At 44.6% G+C, this 26,363-nt stretch overlaps 3 protein-coding genes across 3 annotated transcripts; 1 reads left to right on the forward strand and 2 right to left on the reverse strand.

Moving 5' to 3' along the window:
- Window positions 1-2,069: 2,069 nt before the first annotated feature.
- Window positions 2,070-6,283, forward strand: LOC146634977 (uncharacterized). The gene is made up of 5 exons (XM_085350000.1): window positions 2,070-2,446; window positions 2,503-2,626; window positions 2,658-3,266; window positions 3,315-3,944; window positions 6,263-6,283. The coding sequence occupies exons 1-5, from the start codon at window positions 2,070-2,072 to the stop codon at window positions 6,281-6,283; spliced, it is 1,761 nt and encodes a 586-aa protein (XP_085206126.1).
- Window positions 6,284-7,345: 1,062 nt separating this feature from the next.
- LOC146634978 (P2Y purinoceptor 14-like) lies at window positions 7,346-8,658 on the reverse strand. The gene is made up of 3 exons (XM_085344066.1): window positions 8,560-8,658; window positions 8,207-8,457; window positions 7,346-8,030 (listed from the first exon to the last, which is right to left on the reverse strand). Exons 1-3 carry the CDS (start codon window positions 8,656-8,658, stop codon window positions 7,346-7,348), a joined length of 1,035 nt encoding a protein of 344 aa, XP_085200192.1.
- A 10,300-nt stretch (window positions 8,659-18,958) lies between these two features.
- LOC146634979 (P2Y purinoceptor 14-like) lies at window positions 18,959-20,180 on the reverse strand. Its single transcript, XM_085344053.1, has 3 exons — window positions 20,076-20,180; window positions 19,727-19,986; window positions 18,959-19,634 (listed from the first exon to the last, which is right to left on the reverse strand). Exons 1-3 carry the CDS (start codon window positions 20,178-20,180, stop codon window positions 18,959-18,961), a joined length of 1,041 nt encoding a protein of 346 aa, XP_085200179.1.
- Window positions 20,181-26,363: the final 6,183 nt, after the last annotated feature.

The raw sequence follows: 26,363 nt of genomic DNA on the forward strand, positions 1-26,363 counted from the left end.
ACCTGCTGATGGTTCCAACACCATCATTAAGTTTGCAGATGACACCACGGTGATTGGCCTCATCAGTGACAACGATGAGGCCGTCTACAGGGAGGAGGTGGATGGTCTGGCTGAGTGGTGCGACAGAAACAACCTGCTGCTTAACACCGAGAAGACCAAGGAGCTCATCGTGGACTACAGGAGGAATGCTGACCCACATCCACTCATCCACATTAAGGGGACGGCTGTGGAGCGTGTGAGCAGCTTCAAGTTCCTGGGAGTCCACATCTCCTAGGATCTCATCTGGACGACCAACTGCTCCAAGCTGGTCAAGAAGGCTCACCAGCGCCTCTTCTTCTTGAGGACTCTGAGGAAGAACCACCTGTCCTCAGACATCCTGGTGAACTTCTATCGTTGTACCATCGAGAGCATCCTGACCAACTGTATAACAGTCTGGTACGGGAACTGCTCTGCCTCGGACCGGAAGGCGTTGCAGAGGGTCGTGAAAACTGCCCAGCGCATCGCCGGAGCACCACTTCCTGCCATAAAGGACATCTACAGGAAGCGGTGTCTGAAAAGGGCTGGGAAAATCATCAAAGACCCCAGTCACCCATCACACAGACTCTTCACCCTCCTGCCCTCTGGGAGGCGCCACAGGAGCCTCCGGACTAAGACCACCAGGTACCGGAACAGCTTCTTCCCCACAGCTGTCAGACTCCTGAACTCTGCCTCCTGACATCTGACCCACGTTAACACATGGACTGGACATACACACACCCACAATGGACAACTGTACCCTCAAACACACAACAATAACATGGACTGAACCACCACTCACAACCACTGGCACTTTATATAGCCTCTGTAGGAATTATCCACATATCTCACTTATCTTAACTGCACTACTGTATAGCTCTGTGTAAATAATCATTCTGTACATACGATAATTTTTAATCCTACAACTGTTTATAACTTGCATAGTTCACATTTCTGTATAACTGTACTTCATACAACTCGTATGTTAGACTCGTATATTTCTAAATTCCTTTGGAAAGATAAACCCCCACATATCAGCTTAAAAACATTACAAAAGACCAAGGATAAAGGACGATTAGATCTGCCTAACTTTAATCACTATTTTTTAGCCAACAGGCTTCAGTTCATCTCCAGATGGTTTAAACACACCTTCTTAGATGAACCTTGGATAGATGTAGAACAGGCACTATGTAATAACATAGAAATTTCAGACCTACCATTTATCAGCTCAAACATCAAATGACATGAATATTTTAAAAGCATCAATATCAGCTCTTCTCTGACAGCATGGTGGGAGTTTCTAAAAATGACATGCAAACGTACACCTATCTGGAACAATCCGGACATATTACAAAACAATTGTCACGGTCCTGGGTCTCCTGACCCAGCGTTTTTAGTTCTTTGTGATTTTCGTATTATTGTACTTGTGTGATTTATTCTATGGCTTCTAGTTTTGATCCCTTGCCCTTCATGTCTCCCTGTGTGCCCCTCTGTGTATCTGTGAGCCCTCGTCTCTCCTTATGTTTTATTCCATGCTTCCCCTGCCCATTATGTCTAAGTTCTCCCCGTGCTCTCTCTTCCCCCTGTGTGCCCTCTATGTATTTATGAGCCCTCGTCCCCTTTCGTGTTTATTCCATGTCTCCCCTGCCTGTTACGTTGGTGTTCTACTCGTGCTCTCTCTCCTCCTGTCTGAACCTCTGTGCTCCCTGTTTCACCTCTCCCGTCAGTGTTCAGTTCACCCCGCCCTGTCTCGTTATGGCTATCAGTGTCACCTGTGTTCCCCGTGTGTTCCCACTCCCCTCGTTAACCCTCTGTGTATTTCTGTCTGCGTCTCCCTCTGTTCAGCGTGACGTCGTCCCTCATGCCGTGTGTGGATCTCCCTGTGTCTCTCTGTGAGTTCTTAGTTTGTGGTTTCCCAGTTCAGTTTGTATATTTGTTCTGCCAGCGAATAAAGCTGAGTTTTGAGTTCATTCCCTCGTGCCTGTGAGTCCTGCATTTTGGGTCCTACTCCTGCCTGCCGCACGGCGATTCATGACAGTACGACGTCACCAGATATGGACCCAGCAGCACTCAACCCACCAGAAGAACTGCGTCTGGACATAATCTACTCCGTGGAGAGACTCCTGCATCTGTGGCTAGAACATGAGGGGAAGGAATTTCGCCGTGCTGTGGAAACCAGACTACAGCGCTTGTTCTGTGGTCTTCCCTGGCTACTCAGTGCGCTCCACCCACTCGAACAGGATTTAATCCGCAACGAGCTCCACCTTCATCCCCCAGCTGCTACTACCCACCTGCCTGAAGGGCCGGATGTGGAGCCGCTCGGCCCGTCAGAGCCATCATCAAAAAAGAAACGGCATTCACGCCGCCGACGCGCCACCCCACAGCCGGACATTCGGCCTCCTAATTCACCTTCTGTGCTGCCAGAAGCTCCGTTAGCTCCCTCGCCGCCACCCGCAGCTCAGTTAGCTCCCTCGCCGCCACCCGCAGCTCAGTTAGCTCCCTCGCCGCCACCCGCAGCTCAGTTAGCTCCCTCGCCGCCACCCGCAGCTCAGTTAGCTCCCTCGCCGCCACCCGCAGCTCAGTTAGCTCCCTCGCCGCCACCCGCAGCTCAGTTAGCTCCCTCGCCGCCACCCGCAGCTCAGTCTCCTGTGTCCCCGCTAGCTCAGCCGTTAACTCCACCACAAGCTCCATTTTCACCTCTACCATCGCTTCAGTCATCAGTTCGGTCTGCCACTCAGTCGCCCTTAGCTCCATCACCCACACTACCACCTGTTTCTCTTCCACCACAACCGTCACTACACCCAGCCACTCAGGCTGCTACTCAGTCCGTCATTCAACCCATAGCCCCGCCGTTACCATACCCTGTAGCTGAGCCGCTAGCCGTCCGACCCACAGCCACTTCAGCCACCCCTTCACCCGTTACACCTCCACTACAACCATCACTGCAGTCTCCAGTGTCCCCAGTGCAGTCTCCAGTGTCCCCAGTGCAGTCTCCGGTGTCCCCAGTGCAGTCTCCGGTGTCCCCAGTGCAGTCTCCGGTGTCCCCAGTGCAGTCTCCGGTGTCCCCAGTGCAGCCTCCTTTAGCACAGTCACCCACTCAACCACCAGCACCACAACCGTCACTACCTCTAGTTCATTCCCCTGTGAAGTCATTAACTCCACCACCTACTCCACCCTCACCACCACCGTTACTACAGACATCAGTTCAGTCCCCTGTGCAGTCATTTACTTCTCCACCGTTAGCAGCTCAGGTCCCCGTGTGTCCAGCAGCTCAGGTCCCCGTGTGTCCAGCAGCTCAGGTCCCCGTGTGTCCAGCAGCTCAGGTCCCCGTGTGTCCAGCAGCTCAGGTCCCCGTGTGTCCAGCAGCTCAGCTCGCACCTGAACCTTTGGCCCAGTTCCCCGTAGCAGTGCGGTTTTCTAGCCAGCTTAACATTGAGCCCGGGGTCCCAATCCTCTCTGGCTCTACTTCAGCTCCTGCTGGAAGCTCGGATGAGCTCATCCAGGACTCCGCGGCTCCCACGCCGCCATCTACCTCGTCCGCTGGGGGTTCCAGTGAGCCCGGCCAGCACCTCCCTGTCTCCGCTGGAGGGTCCGAGAGGCCCGTTCAGCCTCCTGTCTCCGCTGGAGGGTCCGAGAGGCCCGTTCAGCCTCCTGTCTCCGCTGGAGGGTCCGAGGGGCCCGTTCAGCCTCCTGTCTCCGCTGGAGGGTCCGAGGGGCCCGTTCAGCCTCCTGTCTCCGCTGGAGGGTCCGAGGGGCCCGTTCAGCCTCCTGTCTCCGCTGGAGGGTCCGAGGGGCCCGTTCAGCCTCCTGTCTCCGCTGGAGGGTCCGAGGGGCCCGTTCAGCCTCACGCCGCATCAGCTGGAGGGCCCGAGGAGCCTGTCCAGCCGCCATCTGCGACCGCCTCGTCATCACCTGGCCCGGCTACATCCGCCTGTGCTTCTGCTACGCCTGGCCCGGCCTCAGCCTCTGCAACCTCGCCTGGCCCGGCCTCAGCCTCTGCAACCTCGCCTGGCCCGGCCTCAGCCTCTGCAACCTCGCCTGGCCCGGCCTCAGCCTCTGCAACCTCGCCTGGCCCGGCCTCAGCCTCTGCAACCTCGCCTGGCCCGGCCTCAGCCTCTGCAACCTCGCCTGGCCCGGCCTCAGCCTCTGCAACCTCGCCTGGCCCGGCCTCAGCCTCTGCAACCTCGCCTGGCCCGGCCTCAGCCTCTGCAACCTCGCCTGGCCCGGCCTCAGCCTCTGCAACCTCGCCTGGCCCGGCCTCAGCCTCTGCAACCTCGCCTTCGTCTGCCGCAGCCTCCTCTTCAGAGCCTTCGTCTGCCGCAGCCTCCTCTTCAGAGCCTTCGTCTGCCGCAGCCTCCTCTTCAGAGCCTTCGTCTGCCGCAGCCTCCTCTTCAGAGCCTTCGTCTGCCGCAGCCTCCTCTTCAGAGCCTTCGTCTGCCGCAGCCTCCTCTTCAGAGCCTTCGTCTGCCGCAGCCTCCTCTTCAGAGCCTTCGTCTGCCGCAGCCTCCTCTTCAGAGCCTTCGTCTGCCCCAGCGTCCTCATCAGCTGCTTCGTCTGGTCCAGCGTCCTCATCAGCTGCCTCGTCTGGTCCTGCGCCCGGAGGGCCGCCGCTGCCTTCCGCGCGGTCGGCCTCCTGAACTGCTCCGTCGTCTCCTTCGCCGCCGCCGTTGCCTTGCGCACGGCCGGCCTCCTGAACTGTTTCCGCGTCGCCGCCGTTGCCTTGCGCACGGCCGGCCTCCTGAACTGTTTCCGCGTCTCCGCCGTTGCCTTCCGCACGGTCGGCCCCCTGAACTGCTCTGTGTTTTGGGTTGTTTTCTTGGACTCCGGTGTTTTCTGTGCTCTTTGTTTTCTGTTCCGAGCCCTCCGTCCTGGGCCCCCGCCGCCCGCCCTGGGTTGTTTTCTGTTTGGTTTTGTTTTTCTGTGTTTGGGCTGTCTGGAGCCAGCCCTTGAGGGGGGGGTACTGTCACGGTCCTGGGTCTCCTGACCCAGCGTTTTTAGTTCTTTGTGATTTTCGTATTATTGTACTTGTGTGATTTATTCTATGGCTTCTAGTTTTGATCCCTTGCCCTTCATGTCTCCCTGTGTGCCCCTCTGTGTATCTGTGAGCCCTCGTCTCTCCTTATGTTTTATTCCATGCTTCCCCTGCCCATTATGTCTAAGTTCTCCCCGTGCTCTCTCTTCCCCCTGTGTGCCCTCTATGTATTTATGAGCCCTCGTCCCCTTTCGTGTTTATTCCATGTCTCCCCTGCCTGTTACGTTGGTGTTCTACTCGTGCTCTCTCTCCTCCTGTCTGAACCTCTGTGCTCCCTGTTTCACCTCTCCCGTCAGTGTTCAGTTCACCCCGCCCTGTCTCGTTATGGCTATCAGTGTCACCTGTGTTCCCCGTGTGTTCCCACTCCCCTCGTTAACCCTCTGTGTATTTCTGTCTGCGTCTCCCTCTGTTCAGCGTGACGTCGTCCCTCATGCCGTGTGTGGATCTCCCTGTGTCTCTCTGTGAGTTCTTAGTTTGTGGTTTCCCAGTTCAGTTTGTATATTTGTTCTGCCAGCGAATAAAGCTGAGTTTTGAGTTCATTCCCTCGTGCCTGTGAGTCCTGCATTTTGGGTCCTACTCCTGCCTGCCGCACGGCGATTCATGACAACAATAATATGATAAACTTTCCAGATTGGAGTTGCAAAGGAATTAAATACTTGGAACATATATTGGAAGGAACAGACTTTATTTTGTTTGACAGACTAGTTACACAATACGGGATCAACAAGAAACGATTTTTGGAATATCAACAAATTAAATCCATAGTAAAAAAAGAAATTAAATCCCAGTGAAGCTGAATTACAAACACCACCAAGTGTGGTACAATTTTTTTTTTAGTCTAAAACCCCCCAAATTATTGTCTAAAATATACAGAACACTTTCTAAAATGGATGAATCAATATCCCTTCCTATTGCAAAATGGGAAGCAGATTTATCGATCAGCTTAGACCCAAACCTTTGGTCTCAGATATACTTAAAAACCTTTCAGTGGATCAGAAATCCCAGTTTGCAATTAATACAATGCAAAATATTACACAGAGTGCACTATACTGGTCATAGGATGTCCAAGATGGGCTATACGCCTTCCAACAACTGCTCACATTGCACAGCAAATACACCGGACAATTACATCCACGCTCTTTGGTTCCGTCCACCAGTTCAAAAGTTTTGGCGTGAGATATGTGAAGACTTATCAAAGTGTCTGAAATTTAACAGTCCTCTGGCCTCTGGGCCTGAAGCTCAGTCCTCTCTGGCACAGCTGGCTGCCGGCAGAGCCCGCGGGCATGCCACTGCAACCCCCTCTGGCCTCTGCTCCGTAGGTGCTGGGTGACCTCTCGTTTGGGGCTCTACTCAGCTCTTCCCAGGAGGGTGGCACGGTTCCCCCCCTTTTGGTGGTCCTCCTCGGTCCTCGTACTCTGGGGCCTCTGGATGTCTGGGGCCTGGATCTCCTCCATACCTGCTTCATGCCCTGGAGGACGGGGCTGTGGCTCCCCACACTCCCTAGCAGATCGTTACATGGAGAAACCTTTGGAATACAAGCCACACAGGTGTGCACACAGGTGTACACACGGGTGTTCACAGACGCGGACTACAGCTTTCTTGGCTGCTGCCTCAAAGCACATTGTGCGCTGTCTATCTTGCGTGCTGCACAATATCGTTTAGTATTTAGTATCTACTGTTATCTACTGCTAGCTAGTTTATTGTGATGGTGCTGTTTTTATTATGTTGCTCTTTTTTTGGTTTTGCTTTCTTCTTCTTCTTTCTTCTGTTTTTTTTCTCCATACAGGTGATCCAGGTGTTTTGTTTGTTTTTCTTTCTTTCCTCCCCCCTTTCTCACCGTCTCTTCTTCCCTCTGGTTTTCTTTCTCTCCCTCTCTTTCTTTCATTCTTTCTCTCTGTCCTATCCCCCAGTCATGTCTGTCCCATTTGTAAAATAAATACATAATTATAATAAAGGTCAATCAAATGGACCAATATGGCAAGGCCATGATGAAAATAAATAAATCCACTTCGCATCTTTCTTGGCCTTAAGACAACAATTCTGATGGCAAAAGATCCAAACAGGACACACAAAAAAAATGATTTGGCATGTCCTTAACAGCGTTTGACTTCGTTTTTTGCATTTACTTGCGGACAGAGATATTTTTTCAATACTGCACATGTGGACAGGATGAAAACACCCATGTAATTTATTCTAGCTAAAACAGCCATTGTACTAATAGCCATAAGATAGAAATATAAACATCAATGATGTCTGTGTAGGTGTCTGTTTTAATTTTGAAAAATGTTGAACTTTTCCTCACAGCTCACTGGTTTGACTCGTTGCTGTTGATTGGAGGATGATAAGCTGTTGCTCAGTGTTTTCATTCTCCTCCTTTGATTGTTGAATATTGACATGTGCTCTCAGTGATGCTGTCTTCTGGCTCAACTGGGCCCGAAAAGCCTTACAGAGAAAAAAGTAAACAACAGGATCCACGCAGATGTTGAAAACTGACACTAAGGTAGCCACCTCCTTCAAGTAGTATAACACCTGACCAACAAAGCCCTTGCTGCATAGAAAAGTAAAAGGAAGGCGAACCAGGTGATGGGGAACAAAACAAATACAGAAGATGCTGACCAGCACCAACATGTTCCTGCGAGACTTCAGGAGATTCTCGCAGCCAGAGGAGGCCAGCTGCCTCTGCTGTACCAGCAACACCCTGCGGGAGATGCTGTAGTACAAGAAGACCAGGGATATGAAGACCAACAGGAAGATGCTAATGCAGCCAGCATGGAGTGTTTTGTGGAGCACACTGCCGAATTCACTAAAGAAGGCACTGCAGCAACCAGGACCTGCAGATACATGTGGCTGAGTGATCAAAAGCAGGATGTTGTAGATAACTGTGGGAGCCAGCAGAATCAACCAGGTGATTAGAGAAATCTTGCGGGCTGCTTGTATTGTTTGGAGGAAGTGAGTCCTATAAGGATGGACAATCTTCAGATACCTGAGGAAAGAAGAGAAAGGAAGCAGTACTTCACTAAGCAGTAATAGTTCTGCTAAATCTACAAAAGTCATTGAGACTAAAAGACACCACCATTCTCTTTTCAGGAGTGCAGGATTTGTAGTCGACCCATTAATATAGTTTTGAAATTGACATCAACTGCATTCGGAAATCCTTACCTGTTAACAGCGATGTACCCCATGAATATGATGCTGGCGTACATGTTAAGGAAGATGGCAGAAGCTCCAAAGGTGCAGTAGAGTCTCTGAATGGGAACAGAATTCCTGGCATAGTGGACGATACGGAGCGGTAGAAAGAGGCAGAGCAGGAAGTCAGCAGCTGTCAGGTTCTTCAGGTAGACCATTAAGCTACTAGATGCTTGCTGTTGAAAGTATAACTTCATGATGAAGCAATTGAGAAGTAAACCCACCTAAGCAGGACATAGACAATGGAAGAAACATTACCTTGGTACATGCACTGTGATCCTTAAACCCATTTCTAACAGAGCATAGTCTGAAGATTTGAAACTTACCAGAAAGACCATGCTGTAGACCAGTATAAAGAAAGTGCTGACTGATGTATCGATCATAACACAGGTCTGGTTTGAAGTGATGTTGTTTGAGTCGGCCATGTTTCTGAAGGTAAAAATAAATACAAATTCAAAGTTAGCTTTATTGTCAAAGACCATATTTACAGTCATACACAGGAATTTGAAATTGCAATGCTCCCATGGCCCTCGGTGTACAGTAAAACAATAAATAGATAAAAAGATTAAGATTAAATAGGAGTCTTAAATACACCATCTTCATTAAAATACTTCATAATTTCTTAGTTTGTTTTGTTAAATCAGAGTTAAACCAATGTTATTAAATTCTGATAAGTGCTAAAATCCACCATATTTGTCTTTTTAAACAGCACTTTCCCTTCTGGTGGAGTTTACTGACAGTTTACCTAAATTCAATTCAATGCACAACAGTTACATTTGTTTTTTACATGATGAACAAGCCTTAAAGACAAAATTAACGCAAATGCAAATACTGTATAGGAAATTGCTAGTGACATCATCTGTTATGCAAACTCTATTTGTGGAAAGAAAACAACATCAATCAAATGTAATTAAACATCTCAATAGTGGCAGCAGTCTTTTAATACAATTTGGTCAACCACTGCCTCCAGTGCTGTTGACCAACAGGGTGCTTGGTGGAAACTGTGGGGCAAAGACAAAGGAAAAGCAGGGAGGACATATGTTAGGAGGCAGCAGGAGAGAAGGAAAGGCAGGAGTGAGGAGGTGAGAGTACAGACATTAAATATGGGGGCATTACTACAGAGAGCTGGCTGCTATGATGGAGAGAAAAGGTTGATTTACACACATGGTTTTTATCGAGATTTGTGTATAAATGGTGTCGGCCAGCATCCTTTGAACAGGCGAGACTAAAGTGTAAATATGTGCCCATAATCTACAGCAGCACAGTTAGTAAAAAACAAACAAATATCAGCACTAACATCTCGTACCCATTACCAAGTACAATCATTTCTCTATAGTAATGCAAGACTCATATAATCCTACAGAAATGCTTGCTTCAAATTATTGCTGCTAGAAGTGGTTCTGTCAGCTATTAAATCACAGGGTGTGCTGGCTGTAAACCCACTCTGTCTATTAATCACAATTTCAGTCTTCTTCTTTAGACTCCAGTACTACTGTGAGAAACCTTAGAGTCACTTACGACCAGCAAAAGTCTTTTCATTTGAACAAATATGTAGGACCGCCTTTTTTCATCCAATGAGAGTTGAGCACTTGCTACTTACAAAAAAACGTTCACACTGGGTTAAATCTCCATTCTTTACATTGAAAAGTGAGAAAACCTTGGAGATTTTACAAGGAAGTGTAAACACAAGATACATCAAAATATTTATGTTGATGGTCAAAAAATAAATAAAGAGAATAGTGGATGTTGAGTATTTCTGTGTTATCCCAGATCCAAGTAATTCAGAAAGCAAGTCAAAAAAGTTCTTAAATTAAACCACAGCAGTCGCTCTTTGCTTTTGTGATCTCCATGGGAAATACCAAATATTCACTTTTCAGCTATCTTTAATGAACAACCCTGAAGTTGTTGATAGTACTGCACCTGCACTGTTAAAAGCAAAGCTTAAAGCTTTACTACTCAGATAACCTCACACTGTCACAGCAGAAAAATGAAGTGGGATTATTGAATATCTAGCACTGGCTATAATGATGTGCCAATCACAGTTTGTCCATTATTAACCACGTGTTTGAGCATAACGTTTTTCATCAGTGCAGCTGGCACGAAGACACCCAGGATGTAGACAGATTAGCCTTTTGAACAGTAGAAAAGACAGCTAAGTATTTTTGTTCCCTATGTAATGACTGATTCCAAATCTTCTTATTTATTTTGTTTTCTATTAGTAGAAATACAGCAGATTTGAGAATGAGAAACAAACAGGACTCTCCTCGGGTTAGAGGTCGTCTGTAAGCAGGAAAAGTTACTTTGGTTGTTCTCGGATGTAATAATGTCACTACAGATAAGAAAACACGTGGTTGCTGCACTTCTTCTTTGAACTCTGACTTATTTCCTGTTTGCTGTGACTGAAAGGGGTACACAGAAAATGCAGACCCATCATGTGATTAAAGCTGCTATAAATAGTTTGCAATCACGCTGCTAAAAAACAAGCGATCATCACGTTCAATCACAAAGTTGCCACAGGCCGCTTTTATCTCTTTATCTTTGCTGACTGATATTTCACTGTTTTCACTTTTTGCTAGTGTCCGTATCACTACAGCTTTCATGAGGCAGTACCTGCAGCTGATACAGGTTGTGTTTTCTTCATAGACATAAGCACACTCTCTTACAGTGTCTGTGGTGAAAAGGTTGGTTAACTAAATGCACATGCAGTATTTGTAAGAAAAGAGCTCTTATTTGAATGATATGACTGAATATAATGGTGCGGTAAAGATTTTTCATCATTGTACTTGGCTTAGTCAGTAACAGATTTATAAACGTATAATCAGATAAGCTTTTTGAATTTGTCGGAAGTTAGCTGAGTATTTTTGTTTCCTAAATTGGGAGTAATTTAAAAATGGTCTTATTCATTCATGCCTTTATCAGTAGGAGTAAAAAATAAATGTGAGGGTGAGAAACTAACGGGACTCACCTCTGTTTCTGCAGCTTTCTGTGTGGACGAATAGTTGCTTTGGTTCTTCTAAGATGGAATGGTGTCAGTGTAAATCAGGAAACACAACTGCTAGACATCTTGCTACACTACACTTGTTTCCTGTTTGTTACCACTGACTTATTGTTCTTTGGTTTTAGTGTCCTTATCACTACATCAAGCAGGAGACAGTACCTGCAGCCAATGTACGTTGCATGTTCTCTTCACAAATAAGACCAGAAAAACCAGTGTCACGGATCCTGAGTGTTCATTAACAATACAAGTTTATGTTAAACTACGCCAGTCTCCGCCACAGGTCACAGTGTCACTCCGGACACTTTTGGGTTGGTCTCCCATGCTTATTATTCACTCCTTTGCCATTTGAAGTTTGGACATTCCTTCTTTCAAATCAAATCACTGTTATTGTCACATTGTGTGCAAGCTTCACAAGCCAAACGTGGTGTGCAAAATACAAGAACCATAAGAATAAGTGACAGTGATGTGTCTGTGAAGTGTTCAGCAGTCTGATGGCCTGATGGAAAAAGCTGTCTTTCAGTCTGCTGGTTCAGGACCGGATACTGCAGAACCTCTGCCTGACAAAAGTAGTCTGAACAGTTTGTGACTGGAGTCCTTGATGATCCTCCCCGCTATCCTCAGGCACCGCTTCCTGTAGATTTCCTGGAAGGAAGCTCTCCTCCAATGATCCTTTCAGAGCACCACTCTCTGGAGAGTTTTGTGGTTGTAGGCGGTGCTGTTGCCGTACCAAGTAGTGATGCAGTAATGTTCTTCTTTCTGGAAGAATTGCTGTCTTATCAACTTTTCTCTACATCTTTATTTATGAAATCAAACATCTGTAGTTATGACAGTAGAGAAAAAATTAAAATAGAAAAATAGAAAAATTGGATTTTTCTTATAATCAAAAGAATTAAGACATTATCTATGTTTTCATTTGTATTATGTCATGTAACAGTTCCTGGTGAAAAGTTCATCTTGATAGGTGTAAATGTTAATATATTTTTTCAGACATCAAAAATCCGATATCATGCTTTTGATCACAGGCTAGTTCAGTTTAGAAAGAAAGTGTACTTTATTGATCCCCGTGGGGAAATTCCTCTCTGCATTTAATCCATTCACTCAGTGAAGCAGCCATTTGGCGCCCGGGGAGCAGTGTGTACGGACGGTACCTTGCTCAGGGGTACCTCAGGGTAGCTGTTCAGGGGAATCAAACCCCTGACCTTCCGATCATGGGGCCACCACTCTACCTACTGAGCTATCCCTGTTTATTCATGTTAAATAAGATGTTGTGCTAATAGCTGAAAGCTAGCAACAGAAACCCTCATGTTGTTTGTGTGGGAGTGTGATAGTGTTCATTTCAGCCCCTTATTGATCAGTGAGCTCTGCAGAAACTGGAAATGTGGGCATTTTATAAAATGTTAAAGTTTTATATACCGTTAACTAGTTTGAGCTGCCCCTTGTCCTCATAGAGAAAATCCCCAGCCTCCATTGGGTCCAAAAAGCATTACAAAGGAAAAGCTAAACAAAAAGGCCAGATAGACATTGGAAACTACCACCATAGTGGTCAGACTTCAAAATCTTCTCAGAGCCATAGGAGGCCAGCAGCCTCTGCTGTGACAGTAACACTCCGTGGGAGTTCCTGTAGTAGAAGAAGACGGACGATATGAAGAACGACAGGGAGATGATGGTGTAACTGGTGTAGAGTGATTTGTGGTAAATAGAGAAGTTCATGGTTTGATCAGCAGCAAATTAAAGCTGTCTTAATATTACCTTGAGCTGCCACATGAAAACATTAAAGGTTTTATACCTGTTGGAAGTGATGTACTCCATTAAGAGAAGCATGCATGCATAATGAGGGACAGGGCAGAAGCACCAAAGCTGCAGCAGAGCTTTGGAAAAATAAATGACTTGCTGACATAGTGGGTGATGCAGAGAAGTGCAGCTGTCAGGTTCTTCAGATAGACCTTTTAGTTGCTGGATGCTGCTGAGCTCGACAAAAGTAAAGTTTCATAATGAAGCTGTTCAGGGGTAAACATTAAGAGGACACAAAGCAGGATAAGCAAAGGAAATTAATAATTAGGATGTCTTGTAAATGCCTTCTAAGTGAGGTGGTTCAGGCCTTTACAAAAGAGAGGAGGCGCCCAGACAGAACTCTGAAATGATGAGGAAATTATATGTCTTATGCAAAGTGTGTAGGACGTCAGATGGAATAACGTAGCAGCTAAATCTGGTGTAAGGCATGTTTTCTCTGACACTGACAAAGTATAGATCTAAAATCTAAAAACTAAAATGTCTAACAGGGTCTAAAAAGCTAGATCCTCATATTCTACTGCCTCGTGTTGGAGCCAGTTTTACACATTCTCGTGTACAAAGCCCTTTATGGTTATCGGCCCAGTAAAAATACTTTGCCTTCATTTTCATTGTTTACTATATTGTTCGCTCATTCTGTACTCCTGTTTCCTTTACTCCCCCCCCCTTTGTTGGGAACAACAAGCCAGAAAATGTCTTCCTCTTTGTTTCACAGTTGGTTTGAGGTTAATCTGCTGAAAATCAGCCTCGTGTTTGATCAATAAATGAATAAGTACCAAGTGGAAGTTTTCTACCATTCAGCACTAATTTGTCATGACATGAATGAAATCTTGTGATTTAAAGACTTCAGGGTGATTCTCTTTGGACAACATGTGGTGAACGTGCAGGGATAAAATGGTTAGAAAACCTGGGGCGGAATGAGGCTCGGGGGGGTTGTTCATTTAAAATGGTTGACTGCTCTCCAGCTGTGCCTCTAAAGCGACAGAGCACCTAAACACCAGTGAGTGTTTTGTGGTTTCTTCTCTTATTAGCAGCTCATCTTCCTGTATAAATGCTTGGGGGGGGGGGGGGGATGCTGAAAAGCAGCAGACATGGTAGCAGACTTACAGGAGGCTGCTCTCTCGTCTGTCTAACGTTCTGTTCGAGACCCAAATGTGCGGTTTATATTTTCACTTTGACAGCGTAAACAGCAGCTGTTCAGTGGTGCGGTAAAAGAAGAAGACAATACTGTGTGTTACAACAGGAAACAGAACAGGAAGTGATGTACACCGTGTACATGAGTGAGAACCAAGTGACAAGACATATAAGGAGAAAAGATGTCTTTAAAAAACTGACAAAATACGTCTGAAGTGAGAATGAAAAGTTCTTCTGTCAGCTGACGTTCACTAGCGATCGATGTATTTATTTTAACAAAGTTAGTTAATGATCCCTCTTTCCAACAAAAATCTACATTACTAAATTAAACCTCCACCACCACCAAACAAAGAGAAAACAAACAAACAAGGAAACAAAAAAGAGGAAGAAGAAGAATATAAACAGAGCAAACCTTTGCTCGATACAAGTGAGTTTGCAAATGTTAAACAGCTCCTTGTGTGCAATCCATCTTCTTCTTTCCTTCCTTCCTTCCTTCCTTCCTTCCTCCCTTCCTTCCTGTCTTCCTTCCTTCCTCCTGTCCTTCCTTCCAAAATATTTTTGTTCATTCGTTCATTGTTTTCTTACTTGGTGCATTCAGTTTCCTCTTTCTCGTCCCATATCACTCCATAGAATTGCACAAAAACCCACACGAGTTAACTTCCTCTAACATAAAATTGCACATAGCTGAGCTACAGTGAAGTCTGCACTCCCACAGAGTGTGGTTTGCCTCTCACACACACACACACACACATCACAAATAAACCCACGTAGTGTGCGTGTGGGGGCTGATTGCCTCAGATACTGCCCTGTGTGCCACAGTTTGTAACTGAATCTGACGCGTCTGCTTACCGTGGATCATATTGAAGGATCCCACACAAACTGAATAAGCTTCTAGAAAACACTCTGAAGCTTTCGTGATCTTAGTGAGGAGGAGGCGGGTGCTGTTGGTCAGAGGTGTGTGACAGTTTTGGATGTTCCTAATTCTGAGTCGTAGTTTGTGTCTGTGAGATCTGGTTTTACATTTTGGTTGTTCTAATGACGACCGTCAGTTCTGTAATCTACTGTTTTAATTAGTGTGAGTGGAAATTTTAGCTCTCAGTACTTTGCCTTCTACTCCCTCTGCCGTATCACTTCCTGTTCCACCGTCACTGTCACGTCATCGTTGAATCTTCTTGTGTCTGTATTTAGTATTTGCATTTTCTCATTTTCTTTCTTTCCTCAGAGTATAAATAGTCCCACGTCTCGCTTCGTTTCCTATGATTCTCAATGTAATGTTGGAGTCTTATCTTGAAGACTTTCTCAACCAACCAATAAACAGCTTGCTCTCTTTTGACATCATCATTATTTGTGTCCTGAATGTAATAACGGATTCAAAATAACAACAATAATATTAATAACATATCCAGACATCATCATTGATGCTAAAAGGACACTTTAAGTTGGTTATCAACTTCAAACACCAACCCAGGGTTTACTAAAAGAGTGCGTTCATGTATCTGATCAATAACAAACATGGATAGGCTAACAGCAGCAGAGCGACGGATCTCACAAAGGAAGATAAAACTATAATATTAGAAGAACATGTTGAGTTTACAGGAGGCTAAAGTAGAATAAATACAGTAAAGTTGTTTTTATATTTCTGACTGATACCCATGAGATAAACTTTGAAGCCCTTTTCTGTCTGCGCTGATCGTCCAGGAATGATGACGCTTCAAACAACACAAAGCTGTAACTGTACCTGCTTTAGAAGGCGGCTGAGTGTGGATGGTTCTAGTGAACACACTGACCACTGTGCGATTAAAATGACACTGAATTAAAATGAAACAGCCACAAAGCCCAAACGAGGTCACTTGCACTGCATGGTTTTGAACTGCTTGGAGAGATTTTTTCAAACAGAATAAAACGTTTTCTCTTTTATTAATGATCCAGCGCTACAGCAAATATTAGACTCAAGCTGTTCACGCTCAGTCTCTCCTGCTCTGCTTCAGTGAAAGGAATATTTGGTGTCATCTGTTTGTGAGCTAAAAGAAAAGGTTATTCAGAAAATAAACCCCTCCCCTTTCACGTCTCCCTGAGTGTGTGATGTGTGCTTCAGTACTTCCCCCTCAGCATTCACAAAGAAAAGCTGCTGATGCAAACTGTTAATAAGATTGATGAGTTTTAACACGTCATTTCACTTCACAGACGCACCGGAAGATGCTTGGATGATCACGTTTTCCAAGTCCTCTGTTTTGGATGAACACACTGCTCGAGCCTCAGTCTGACCAATGATATGTCTGTGTTGTCTGTGCAAACATTTTGTCACCGCTGTTTGCAGTGAAGACACACAGGAAGCAGAGGAAAGCCTGCAGGTTAGCAGTGTCGTCACCGTGTTGTCTGATCTACAGTGATGCGGCAGGGGATCGCTTCAGAGGCATACATCGAAGACAGGTGAGTCCTGCTGGTTCTTAATCTTAACTTAACATTTAACTTTTACTTCTGCTGATTTCATGCTGTACTCTCAAAAAAGGGGAGCCTTCAGCAGTTCCTAACATTGGACACCACACTTCTGCTGTATTACAAATTAATAAAATGTATTTGCAGTGTACTATATATACTGAGCACAAAAGCTTTAAGGTACTTGATCTCAAGGTGCTTTATATTAAAACATACCCACAATGTTAAGAAAAAAACAGCCATCTGCTTGTGTACAGCTGAGAGAAAGCATGCCTTGTAACAGATTTAGCTTCTGGCTAATTTCCATCTGCTGCTGCACATCAAATATATTATAGAATAATAATCAAATATGGATACAAAGCCTAAAAACACCAGAGGTGAACCTACTGCTACAGTCCAAGCCACCAAGTTCATTGGCTGAACATTCTTGGTGATAAACTGCCTGCAAATATAAATGAACACAATATTTCAGCCTGTGTTCTTGCAGACACAGTGCAAACACAGCCAGTGCAAAATAGGAGCGAGAGGTTTTTTTTTTTTTTTTTTTAGGTTTTCATGTTTAAAAAGATCACAAAACAAGAATCCAGAAATCAAAATGTGAAAAAAACCAAGAGGAAGAGGAGCAAAGAGAATAATCAGGAGACTCACAAGAGGAGCAGACATGTGTGATTCACTCACTGATTGGAAGATGTGGGTTTCTAACTAAAAAGAAAGATGTTCAAAATCAAAGTATGGAAATACTTGTACATGTAGAATACATATAGGTTCCCTTACCACTCATTGTCAGGTAACGCTCACAACAGAATAATTATTTAAAATCTATTTTAAATCTCTTACATAGTCACTTGGTGCTAATTTGGCCTTGGTGCCCAGGCATGTGTGGTGAAGTCCATTGCATCACTTCCTGTTGTAGTTCCTGCTGTAATGCACATGGATGTCTTCTATTTTATTGAGCAAACAACAGCTGATCCTTCTGTTGTCAAAAAATGAGTATATAAAGAACACATTGTGCTTTAAAAAGACCAAATCCCAACAATAGTTGGCTCAGGGCGTTTATCTTCACACAGCGCAGAGCTGCAGACATTATAAATAAGTTTATTCAGATAATCAATAAAAGGCTTTAGTTACACAGCTGGAGACACTTAAATGATTCATCTCTTTACATCACCTTCAGTCTGACACAGAATTTTGTTTTTACATCAGCACCTCTATCACGTCCTACCCAAAGTTAATCATCCTAAATTTTTACCGAGTAAATATGACTTATGTTATACATTTGAGCTACATGAGCCTTTAGATGCAGATTTGCTCCCACTGAGACACTCCAGCAGAGCTCTGTCACATCGCTGATTCATGAGTCAGTACAACAGTTCTGAATGTACATCTCTTCATTTAATCATTAGCAACTACTAATTTCTGGCTCTCTTCCACAGCACGTCTTTTCTCCTGTCTTCAGTTTGCCTTACAATATAAAGCCCCTGAGGTGACTGTTGTGATTAGTGCTTTATAAATAAAACTGAAATAAAGTACATTTGAATTTGATTGTCTTCAATCAAATTTCATTTATGGAAAACATGATGAAGCTGTTTTTTTAAACTTACTGGTTTATTCAATAATTTATTGTTGGTTTGAATGAGAAAAGTTATAGTTTCCTTTTGTGTGACATCAGCAGGAGAGTGTCTCACAAACTGAGAAGGTAACAGTCAAAGGTTTGAACACACCAACATGAAAACTTTGTCTTTAATGAAGACAGAATAAAACTGTGGAATCAGACATCTCTAGTTATGCAGCGAGAGAAACATTATAAAGCACAGAAATGTTAGAGCTTTCCTTAATAAGCAGAAGCTGTGAAAACATTTATTCATTTGTGCACTGAAATATAAAAATTACTGCTGAGAGGCAGAAAGAATCGTTTTAATTTGTGAAAATGTTGAAATCATTTTTCAGGCATATTAACAATATGAATTGTTGGAATGAATGTGACCACTTGTTCAGTTTATTTAAATCAGACACTGTAACTTGCAAACTCTTGTAAACACTATCTTTTCTGTCCTCCTATTTTAGATTTTTTACATTACATTTTTAATTGGAGAGGATTTATCTCAACTGGGATCAAAGGAGCTCGGAAAGAAAAGCATCTGGACTTCTTTAAGTTGCTTAAAGACATTTCACTTCTCATCCGAGAAGCTTCTTCAGTTCTAGGGTCCAGATTTAGTATCTGGGAGTATCTGGTATCATTTGACCCTAGAACTGAAGAAGCTTCTGGGAGACCATGATGACCTGGATGACTGAGAACCTTCACAGACTGAATTGGGATCCATGGCCTGGTTTCAAGTAAATCTGGATATTTTAAACTGTTTACATTTTTCTTACAGCTCACTGGTTTGACTTGCTGCTGTTGTAACAACTGTCTGCTGCTCCTCACTCCACTCACTCCCCTTGTTTGGTTGTCGGCTCTTGGTCTTCTTGGATGGAATCTTCAGATTCACCTGAGCTCGGACACTCTTACAAAGGAAAAAGTAAACAAGAGGGTCCAAACAGACATTGAAAACTGACAGTATTGTGGTTGCATCCATTAAATAGTAGAACACCTGACGCACAGATCTGCCGCCCAACTTAAATGCCAAGGGAAGCCGAACCAAGTAATACGGGATGAAGCAAACACAGAAAATGCTGACAAGCACCAATATGTTCCTGCGAGACTTCACAAGCTTCTCAGAGTGGCGGGAGGCCAGCTGCTTCTTCTGTTCCTGTAACACCCTGCGGGAGGTGCTGTAGTAGAAGAAGACCAGGGATATGAGGACCAACAGGAAGAGTATGAAAGAGGAGGCCTGGAAGACTTTGTAGATCGGTCTAATTGATGCACTAATGAGGGCTTCACAGCAACCAGGGTCAGAGGTCAGAGGTTGTTGAGTAATGAAAAATAGTATGGTATAGGTGATTATTGGAGCCAGGACACTAACCCAGGTGATCATGGAGATGATGTATGCAGCTCGTACTGTCTGGAGGAAGTGAGGCCCTGAAGAATGGACCACCTTCAGATACCTGGAGAGAGAAGAGAAAGGAGGCAGTAGACAAACTCACGAATCAGTGCAGACGTCACTTTTACAATAAATGATAAATTATTAGATCCTTACCTGTTGGCAGCGATGTACCCCATGAATAGGATACTGGCTTGCATGTTGAGGAAGAAGGCAGAAGTTCCAAAGCTACAGTAGAGCCTCCGAATGGTGAGAGAGCTGGTGGCGTACTTGGTGATGCGGAGTGGCAGACAGAGGCAGAGCAGGAAGTCAGCAGCTGTCAGGTTCTTCAGGTAGACCATCAAGCTGCTTGATGCCTGCTGCCGAGCTCCACAACAGTAAAACCGCACGATGATGCCATTGAGAAACAAACCCACCTTAAGAGGACACAGAAGGGATCGAGAGAACAGGACTTCAGTAATAACTACATTTCAAACAGAGCGTAATCTTAAATTTTGAAACTTACCAGAAACACCAGACTGTAGGCAACCATAAAGACAGGGCTGACTGACGGGACGGCCAGATCACAGGTCTGATTGTAAGATGAAGTTATGTTTGTTGGGTCAGCCATGTTTCTGGAGATTAAAAATAAACCCCCCTCTTTGAAACAAACCGTGCATAGATATCATCTTCATCTTTAAAAGAAACCCCTTTTATGGTTTTTAATCTTTAATGTTCACTCTGTAGTAATATGTCTTTCTAAATGAATCAAACGTCTCATTAATCTGATTTAAGCCCTTGACTAAAGTGGGAATGATCTCTTTGAATGTGAGTAAGCTCACCTAGTTTTTTAATCACGTTCAATATTGTTCTGACAGAGGGCAGGAACACATTCATCTCTACAAATCTTAGCAACGTGGTGTCTAACCAGACCTGGTTTACTTTGGGCCCTGCTAACACTTAGTTATTTATAATCAGGAAATGTCCTTTAAGTGCCTGGAATGATCAAAATAGCTCCTGCTGTGTCAGCAGTAGTAATATCACATAATTTAAATGTATATGACTCTAGAAACTTGGCAGGTCTAAAGTTAACACACAGATTATTTAAGTAACTAGGACTGCCTTTTTTCATCTAGTCATAAATGAGGGTCGAGTATTGAAATTCTTTAATATCAGAAAAGCATTCACTTGATCCAAAAGCGAGTGAGGGTACATCTCAGTATTCAGTTTATTGCTGTGCCTGTGACAGCGTTAGACGACCTGCTCTACCTCCTGGTCATCTGTTGCCTTCAACTACAACATGTATGCAGCATATTATTGATCGCAGGGCACAAATAAAGAATCTTTGGCTTAACTACAAACCCTGTGCTCCTAATTAAACCATGAATGTTGTTCATTATCATTGGATCCAGGTATAGAAATAAAAATGACTTACCTTTGTTTGACGCTGTTTTTAATGAGCAGCAGAAGCTTAGGTTGTTATGTACTGTCTGTCTAACTGTGTCACTCTAGTTTAAAGCAGATCAGTAAACACACAGTAACCACACAGCTACCTGCAATCGTTGTTGTACTTCCTGTTTTTCTTCAGGCCAACAACATGCTAATACTGAAAATCTAGATCTATCTATTTATATTATATTTTTTAATTTATCCTTCTGCAGTTTTAAGTGCAAGAAAAGCTGATTAATAGTGTGTGTGAAGCATTTTTTTAAAGAATAAATTGAATATATCTGGGTAAAACTTTTTCTTACCAGTATATCAATCTATTAATATTTTTGAAATGCCTGCACATGTGTTGCAAACCCAACACTGTGGTAAACAGCATTTCAGTCAATTAATACTTTGAGGTCATTTCAAACACCTGCACATTCCACACAAACCACTCATCTAAGTAAACACTTTAGCCAACAGAATGTCAGGTTATTATATTAATTTATGAAGAGCTTCACAATAAAAATGATAGAAAAGCAAAAAGTTTCCTTAAAACAAGGTTTAAAAACATTAGTTTTCACTTTTAAAAAAGAGATCCATGAGTGCACAGACCTCAGATTCAGAGGGGTGAGTTCCAGAGTCTTGGGGGAACGATGGCTATGATGCACATCCAACCAAAATGTGTCACTACAAACTATGTGAGAATGTTTAGTCTGCTCATTGGCTTCTTCTGTAGGGGAGGAGCAATAAAATAAAAGCAATAAAATAAAAAAAATGTGGTGCTTTGTTTTGGACCTTTGGAGAACAGAAGTACTCTGGCATGTGCAGAACCTTGTACATACATAGCAACTTCTTGCATCCCACAATACGAAGCATACGTGATCATGGGATGTTTTTTTTTTTTTGCTCAAACTTGGAACGTAAACCCGATAATGGGTTCAGATGGTTGGATTACATTCTCACCACGAATGATCCTCTCCGGAGTTTGTTTCGAATAAGACCACCTCTCCAAAGGGTACGTTGTTTTTCTCTCTGCTCCTGAGTACGATCACTGTGTTCAAACCTGTGCAAATGAACCACACAAACCACTCATACTGAGTTTCTGTCGGTGCACTCTGAATCTGTTTCTTGTGTGCTTATGTCCGCTAGTTTTAAGACTGTTTGAAAGTCCACAACCACTGAGTTAGAGTCTACTAATGTTTGCCTGCCTGGCTGTTCTGAGACCAGTGTTTATTCATCCAAGTTGATCTGCCTGAAGACTGTCTGTGAATCTCATCTGAACACCTCAAGAGCTGTTTATGGTTCCTCACCTTTTGATACTGTTAAAAATACTCACTCATCAAATCTATCGAAAACTTCATGCCACATTTCTGCGATGGATGCTCCTGAGACTGTGGTGCTGTTCGGGGAGCTCACTACGATTATTATTATCACGGTCTGCTGATTAACCCTTTCATGCATGAATTATGACAATCTCAAGCAGGATTTTTTTTCTGCAGTATTTTTATTCATCTTTAGGCATGAAAAAAAGACTTTTGAACCTTATTTTTTTTAAACATGTACTTTTCAAAGAGTTTTGTTACACGTCCATTTAGGTGGACAACTAGTGACCACTATACGTGAAAGGGTTAATAAGATGTGGTTTTTAGGCACCCCTGTGCCTAACTCTTCATCTGATCCTGTTCCCAGGGATGCCTGGGCCCAGCATATCCCTGCACCCATACCAGTGCCTCGGGTGAGGGTGGTCGGGACTCAGTTGGTCCCTACTCAAGTTCCCTGGCCTGCTAAGGCTTTGCTAGTCCCTGCAGCTGTATCTATTCTTCGGGTGGGGTCAGCTGGTGCCAGCCATTCGCTGTGCTGGTACCAACTCCCAGGGTGAGATTGGCATTGATCCAGCCTATACTCTTGCACCGGTATCTACTGCTAAGGTGGGAGTGACTGGTTTCTGGCAGGTGCCTGCACTCATTTCTTTGTCTGTGTCTCAGGCAAGCCCATACAGCATCCTCCTATGTCAGCTAGGGGCTCAGGTGAAACCAACCAGCCACCTGCTGGAGCCTCGGGAGAGCCCATCTAGGCAACTCCATTGCCAGCTGTGGGCTCTGGAGAGCAGGGACCAGTGGCTGTCCCCTATACCTTCGTCACCTGTACCATTGGCCCTGCAGTTGGCCTCTAGACCTGCTCCATCGCTGGCACTACTGGCCCTGCTGGCCCTGCAGTCGAGCCCCAGAGCTTATTTTTTCTTGTGTTTTGAACTTCTGTTCCTTAGTTCAGACTCATTTCTGGACTAATGTTCTTCCTCCTGAATTATTTGAGTTTTAAACTCGGTTTGTTTTTTTGTTTCTGGACTCTCATCCCTTGCTCTCTCCTCTCTTTGTTTCCTAGGTTTTGTCAGTCTGTGTCTCAGTGTGTTCCTCATGTTTTTACTTTGATAGTCTACTGTCTCATGTGCATCCTGTTCTGTTTTGCTTCATCCTGCCTGTTCTGTTACATTTTTGCCAGGTGTTTCCTCTTTGCCCTCATTTCCTCTTGTATTTAGGGTCTGCATCTCTCAGTAAAAAAATTTAGGGATTAGTGTCAGGTTGCAATTCTAAGACCAATATGACAAAGTTATCCAGCCCATCACCATCCAATATCTAAACACTCCATTAAGATTATATAATGTACACAAATACATATGATATCAGAGTATGAATGTCTTAATGTCCACCACATGAGCAACCAGCATGACTGACGTGTGTCAGGAAACACAGTGACCACACTGCTAACCTGCACTCTGACTTATTTCCTGTTTGACGTCACTGCTAAACTGGATCAACATATTTTTTTGTACAGAAAAAACAGATTTCATGTTCTGATTAGTTGTGATGGACAGGTTGCTTATATACTCTAATAGTCAACGGTTTTATTCATCTTTATTTTTACTACTTTCTACTTGTAGACACATACTGGAGAGGTCAAATATATGAAGCAAGATTAATTTTGTAGCAAAGACAAAAATTGATAAATAACTCTAAATATATCTTATATTTTTGATTCCTGAATGTAGCCACCCTTTGCTTTATTGACAGCACTGCAAACCCTTGGTCTTCTCTCACTGAGTTTCATAACGTAGTCAGCTGAAATGGTTTTCCAACAGTTCTGTTTTCACTATAACAAGGACCAAAAACTATCAAGTTCTATGACAAAGCTGGGTTACATTAGGACGCCCCAGGAAAGGAAGACCAAGAGTCACCTCTGTTGCTGAGGATAAATTCACCCGAGTCACCAGCCTCACAAATGGCAAAAGTTAAGAGCACCTCAGAATCTCTACATCAACTATTAGGAGGAGACTGCACAAATAAGGCCTTTATGGTCAAACACCTGCTAAAAAACCCCACTGCTGATCAGTTGACAGCTGAGCCCCTCTCTGTACATGAGTGTCCAGAACATATGGCTGCAAGTCTAGTGATACATTTACAAAATCAACCCTCGACCTGAGGCCTAGAGTGTCCATGTACTTATGGACACTCTTATGTTCGAACATGGTGTTTGTTATGGCCAAACCATGGTTTGCACAGAAGTCCAACAATAAAACACCGCTCGGGTTCAGATCCAGGAGGCCATTCCGCCCATCAAGATCCTCCAAGTCTCACTGTCGTTGCTCACATGACCATTGAAGTCGCCCAGTAGGACAACAGAGTCCCCAGGCAGAGCACCCTCCAGCACCCGGCCAAGGGACTCCAAGGAGGCTGGGTATTGTGATGCATGAGTGCAGACGACAGTCCGGACCTGTGCCTCAACCTGAGGGCGCAGGGAACAAACCCTCTCGTCCACTGGGAGAAACTCCAATGTACAGGCAGCAAGCCGAAGGGATACCAGAATACCCACCCCAGCCAACCGCCACTCACCAGGGGCAACTCCAGACTGAGTCCAACCCACTTTCCAGAAGACTCGTTCCAGAGCCCAAGCGTACGGTGTGGTTAGCCTGACTATATCTAGCCAGTACCTCTCAACCTCACGCACTAACTTGGGCTCCTTCCCCACCAGAGAGGTGACATTCATGTCCCAATTGCAAGTCTTGATAAGCAGGGATCAGTCTGCCAGGGCCTCTGCTCCTAGTCACCACCCAGCTCACAATGCACCCAACCCCTACAGGCCCTCCTGTGGGTGGTAGCCCTGCAGGAAGATGGACCCATGTCCCTTTTTCGGGCTGTACCTGGCTGGCCCCATGGACTAAGGCCTCTGGCTCTGGCTCCGGAGTGGGGCCCCAGTAACCCTATCCCAGGCTGGGTGAACTGTTCCCTAGGTGTTCTTCTCATAGAGGTCTTCTGAATCACTCCTTGTCTGGTCCCTCACCCAGGACCAATTTGACATGGGAGACCCTACCAGGCAGGAGGAGCCCCCGGACAACATAGCCCCTGGGATCCATGGGACATACAAACACCTCCACCATGATAAGGTAATGATTTGTGGAGGGGAATGGGACCATCATTTTTCAACAGGGCAATGATGCCAAACACACCTCTATGTTGTGTAAGGGCTATTTGACCAAGAAGGAGAATGATGGAGTACTGCGCCAGATGGCCTGGCCTCCACAGTCACAATTGAGATGGTTTGGGATGAGATGGATCGCAGAGTTAAGACAAAAGGGCCAACAAGTGCTCAGCATCTCTGTGAACTCCTTCCAGACTGCTAGAAAACCATTTCAGGTGACTAAATAATGAAGGTCATGGAGAGAATGTGCAAAGCAGTAATCAAAGCAAATGGTGGCTATTTTGAAGAATCTAAAATAGAAAACATGTTTTATTTGAGTTATTTCACACTTATATGTTTACTACATGATTCCATATATGTTCGTTGATAGTTTTGATGCCTTCATTGAGGATTTTCAGTGTAAATGGTCATGAAAATACAGAAAACCAGAAACCAAACAAAAAACAAGGAGCACAAGAGTCCAAAAACGCAAGCAAACAATTCAAGCACACTGGAAAACAGATCAAAAACAAAACCAAACTAGAGCTCAAGAGTCCGAGAAAAGTTCAGGGGTCGACCCGGGGGTCGACAACACAAAGACCAAGACAGTTCTGGAGGCCGGCCGTGCACACAGCAACGGCGGCGACGGGCAAACAGTTCTGGAGGCCGACCGTGCACACGGCAACGGCAGCGACGGGCAAACAGTTCTGGAGGCTGACCACTTGGAAGGCTGGACCAGGCGGCAGCGGGACGGCTGCAGAACCTGACGGCAGCGGGACGGCTGCGGAACCTGACAGTGGTGATGCTGCAGGAGGTGATGTGGATGCAGGCAACAGTGTAGAAGTCATAGGGGATGATTCAGCAGGTGGTGGCTTAACAAACTTCCCCAGACCGTAAGCAGACAAGGAGTGGTGCTGGGTGGGCTCCTCGG

Source organism: Diplotaxodon limnothrissa, linkage group LG3, assembly GCF_057381915.1.
Source record: "Diplotaxodon limnothrissa isolate DT_005_m linkage group LG3, D_limnothrissa_male_GT1.1, whole genome shotgun sequence".
Taxonomy (NCBI): Eukaryota; Metazoa; Chordata; class Actinopteri; order Cichliformes; family Cichlidae; genus Diplotaxodon; species Diplotaxodon limnothrissa.